General features: G+C 36.1%; 1 protein-coding gene across 1 annotated transcript in view; it reads right to left on the bottom strand.

Annotated features, from left to right (window-relative positions):
• HSPA4L (heat shock protein family A (Hsp70) member 4 like) overlaps positions 1–5,141 on the bottom strand; it is an 87,091-nt gene that overhangs the window by 21,172 nt on the left and 60,778 nt on the right. Inside the window, exon 13 of the mRNA XM_007953833.2 lies at positions 4,926–5,024. Within this exon, the coding sequence (XP_007952024.1) occupies positions 4,926–5,024 (99 nt within the window). The remainder of the gene's footprint in view (positions 1–4,925; positions 5,025–5,141) is intronic.

Below are 5,141 nucleotides of genomic sequence, written 5' to 3'. Positions count from 1 at the left end.
TGTGCCACTCCCAACAGAAATACTCCAGGTGGACACCTTCAGCAATCAGGAGCTCCTCAGGTGCTCATAGCAAATTCCACCTTGGAGTTTACAAAGACTTATGGGTAGAAAAGCCACACAAAGTAATTTACTACACTGCAGACACCTACAGAGCACTTCACCCAACAACAGCACAATATACATTCTTTCCCAGTGCACATGGAACATTCTCCAAGACAGACTGTATGTTAGGCCACAAAGTAAGCCTCAATAAATTTCAAAACACTGAAATACTACAAAGCATCTTCTCACATCACAATGCTGTAAAATTACAAAACAACAGTAGTGAAAATGGAAAAAGAGCAAACACAGAAACTGAGTAATACCCTCCTTAAAAATGACTGGGTAGCAGAAATAAAAAATGAAATTAAAAAAATTACTTGAATTAAAAGAATGAAAACACAACATGCCAAATCTTTTGGACACAGCAAAAGCAGTGATCAGAGGCCAACTTGTAGCAATAAATGCACATATCAAAAAAGAAGAGCCAAAATCAACACCTTAACCCAACATCTCCAGCAATTAGAAAAAGAACAGCAAGAAAAGACTACAGTCACCAGAAGAAAAGAAATACTAAAGATTCAAGGAGAAAGAAATGAAACAGAAAAAAAATCAGTAAGGCTAGAGCTTGGTTTTTTGAAAAGATTAATAAAATTGACAAACCATTGGCAAGTTTAACAAAGGAAGGAGGGAAAGAATACTTATAACACAAATAAGAAACAAATAGGGTGATGTCACAACAGAACCGATCAAAATAAAAAGGGTAATATCAGGATATTAAGAAGAACTGTACTCCAACAAATTTGAAAATTTAGAAGAAATGGACAGATTTCAGAAACATAATACTTAAACTAACACAGACTGAGATAGAATATTTGAACAGACCCATAACAAAAGAAGAATTACCAAGAAAAAAAAAGTTCTAACCCAGATGGTTTCAATGGAGAATTCTAACAAACATTTAGAGAAGAACTGACACCAATCCTATTCAAACTATTCCAGAACACAGAAAAAGATGGAATCATCCCAAATTCATTTTATGAAGCAAGCATAATTTTGACACCAAAACCAGGCAAAGACATCACTAAAAAGGAAAATTACAGACTAATATCCTTTATGAATATAGATGCAAAAATCTTCAACCAAATCCTAGCCAATAGACTCCAATAACATATCAAAAAAATAATACATTATGACCCAGTAGGGTTCATAACAGGTATGCAGGGATGGTTCAACATTAGAAAAAAGAATCAGCGTCATCCACCACATAAATAAAACAAAGGAAAAGAACCACATGATCATATCAATCAATGCAGAAAAGGCATTTGATAAAACCCAACACCCATTCCCAATAAAAATTCTCAGAAGAGAAATTCCTCAACATAACGAAGCGCCCAAAATACAAAACCAACAGCCAACATTCTCAATGCAGAGACTGAAACCATACCCCTTGCATACAGGAACCAGACAAGGATGTCCCCTATCACCACTTCTATTCAACATTGTACTGGAAGGCCTAGCCAGGGAATAAAGCAAGAAATGGAAATCACAGGAATTGGTAAGGAAGAAGTCAAACTATCCCTATTTGCTGATGATATTATGATCCTATACATAGAAAGCCGAAGAGACTCAGCAACAAAACTATTGAAACTAACTGAGAGATTGAGCATAGTGGCAAGACGTAAGAAAGATCAACTTAAAAAATTAGTTGGATTCCTCTACACCAGCAAAGATACTGCTGAAAAGGAAATCAATACCATTTACAATCCCTACCAGAAAAATAAAATACTTGGGAAAAATGTTACCAGGGACACAAAAGAAAAGTACAAAAGACTACTTCAAGAAACCATAAGCAATCTATATAAATGGAAGAACATGCTTGTGGATAGGAAAATTGAACATGAAAATATCAATACTACCTGAAGCAATCTACACATCCAATACAATCCCATCCATATCCCATCAACATTCTTTAAGAATATGGAAAACCCTATCACTAATTTTATATGGAAGGGAAAGAGACTTCAGATAAGCAAAAGTGAAGAACAACAACAAATAGGAGGTATATCACACTCCCAGATCTCAAAACCTACTACAGCTCACAGCAGTCAAAACAGCCTGGTATTGGTAGAACGACAGACACAAAGACCAGTGGAATAGAATTGAGAACCCAGAAATAGATCCATTGACCTATGGTCAGCTGATTTTTGACAAAAGGCTGAAATCCATTAAATGGAGAAGAAATCGTCTCTTTAACAAATGGTGCTGACAAAACTGGATATCCATTTGCAGAAAAATGAAACAAGATCTGTACTTCACATCATACACAAAAACTAATTCTCACAAATAATCTGAGAAGCTGGACTATAAGAAGAAGAACGTGGCATCAGGATTGGAGAAGGCTGATTAACAACCTGTGATATACTGACGACACAATTTTGCTTGCTGAAAATGAGGATGACTTGAAGCACTTACAGATAAAGACTGAAGACTACCGTATGCAGTATGGATTACATCTCAATATAAAGAAAACAAATGGGAGGGGAGGGAACACTGCTAGATAGGTAGATACAAGTATTGATTTGGGTGAAGGGAAGGGCCATATACCAAATGTGAGTGATCAACATGGTGGCACTGAGGAAGAGGAAGAGAGAGGTACACGGGAGGTATAGGCAACAAAGATGAACCCTTTTGCTTACATAGTATTGCATTGTCAGTAATGGCAAGCATTGATCTACGGGTGGAGAGATGGGTGGACAGTCTGAACGATCAGGTATGTCTAGGCAGAAAGCAGTGTTCCAATGACAGTTTATAGGGTTGGCAGATGATTTTTCTTTAAGCTTATTTGTATATGCTGTGAGAATGTCCAGGTGAATAGTAGCGCTGACAAAGGACAAGCTTCTAGTGACTTCTTGGCCAGTGTCAGCTACCTGGAGGAAGTGAGCAGTTGGATCTGTAGGCTCAGGACCACAATCTCAGGGGACATCAAGGTCAATTGGCATAGAATTGTTCTATATCCTACTTTGTGAGTAGCAACTTGGGTCTTAAAAGCTTGCAAGCGACCATCCAGATGCAATGATGGGTCTCTCCTTATCCAGAGCAAAGAAGAATGAAGAAAACCAAAGACACATGGAAACAATTAGTCCAAGCAACTGGTACACCATGCGATCTTCAGACTGTATGACCATGAGACCAGAACTAGATAGTGCCTGGCTACCACTGTGAACCACTTGGAGGGGGATCAGTGCAGAAGATCCTAGATGGAGTGGGAGAACAATGTGGAACAAAATTCAAAATCATTAAAAACAAACAAAACAAAACAGGCCAGGTTTGCTGATCTGACAGAGCCTGGTGAAACACCTGAGACAACAGCCCCTAGCTACCCTTCAGGTCTGGAACTGAACTCACTCCTGTGGCTTCCAGTCAAATAACAGGCATATAGGCTGAATATTTACATGAGGTAGATATACTACTTGGATCAATCAATCACGGGAGAACAGGAGGGCAGTGTTTTCACAAGGAGACAGTTCAGGGGGCAAGAGTGCATGGAGGGAAGGACAGAGGGAAGTGGTAACTACGGGGAAGAAGTAGGAAGAGAGCTGTTGACACTGTGGGGAACTGCAGTCAATGTCATAAGACAAAATGTGTAAGAAGTGCTGTATGGAAAATGAATTTGCTCTGTAAACTTTCACCCAAATAACAATAAAAATAAAAAAAAAGTAAAAAAAATATATATATACACACGTGTTTGTATTCATATTCATACAGCACAATATTATGTAGCCACAGAAAGAAATGAAGTACTGACACATCCTACCACCTGGATGACTTGTGAAAACATACTGTGAAAGAAACCAGTCATAAAGGACCATATATTGTATGACTGTGTTTATTTGAAATTATGAAATTTCCAGAATAGGCACATCAATAGAGACAGAAAACAGATTAGTAGTCTTAGCTGCGAGGGCTACAGGGAGGGAGGAATGTTAAGAAGTTACTACTAATGGATACAGGGGGTTTCTTTTTAGGGTGATGAAATGTTCTAACATTGATATTGATGAGTTGTAAAACTCTGAATATACTAAAACAAAACAAAACAAAATTAAAAAACCCACTGTATTATACACTAAGATGGGAGAACTCTTTGGTATATGAAGTATTTCTTGATAAACTGTTGAAGAATTGATATCTAAAAGAAGGGTAAAGTTAAAAAATTTAGAAAAATGAGTTTCATATTTTAAATTACTTCAGAGCCTAGGATTTAAAATAGTCTCTGTTATCCCTGAAAAAAAAAAGTCTATACATCTAGGATGACAGAGGGATAGTTAGCTAACTTATATAGATTAAATTTTGTTCAGGTTAGAAAAATCTGTTAAAGATGATAGTTTAGAGTTGTGAAATTCATCTGGGTATAATGGGCAGAGTGTCTTCCTTCTCTATTACAGACAATGAGTGTCTTAGTAAAAGAATTACTCTCAATAATAAAGTCATTTAATCCATAAAATTTTATTTTTAAAAATATTTAATTTTTTATATAAGGGATATTTTACGGTATGTAGGAAAATGTTTATAAAATAGTTCATTCTGAGATGCAGGGTGATTGCTAATTTAAGTTTTCTTCATTTAGATTATATGATTTTAAATGAGAAAAAGTTACTTAAAATTTTATCATTTTTTCCTGCTAAAAAGGTAATTTTACTTATTAGGATTATCATTTAAAAAATTCTCTATAATAAATCATTGAAAAGTACTTATTCTATGCCTCCTATACTTTTCACAGTATTAAAATTAAAAATATAAAATATATTAAAAAGCATGCATTACAAATACATGAACTAATTCAAAGTATTAGTCTCAAAATGAACCACAGAAGTAGTAAAACAAACCTTTGTTTTGGCACCTGTATGATCAATTTCTTCTTCTGGAGTGTGTTCAGCATGACATTTTGGATGACCTCCTTCCTCTTGGTCAACCTGCATTTTATCCTAGAAAGAAAGTATTAACATCATATATATATAGGAGCTCTGGTAGCATAGTGGCTAAGGCACTTGACTGCTAACCAGAAGGCTGGCGGTTCAAACCCACCAGCCACTCCTCGGAAG

Source organism: Orycteropus afer, unplaced genomic scaffold (genome assembly GCF_000298275.1).
Source record: "Orycteropus afer afer isolate SDZICR_OR568_19922 unplaced genomic scaffold, OryAfe1.0 scaffold00418, whole genome shotgun sequence".
In the NCBI taxonomy this organism is placed as follows: domain Eukaryota; kingdom Metazoa; phylum Chordata; class Mammalia; order Tubulidentata; family Orycteropodidae; genus Orycteropus; species Orycteropus afer.
This window is presented reverse-complemented; position numbering and strand designations above follow the sequence as displayed.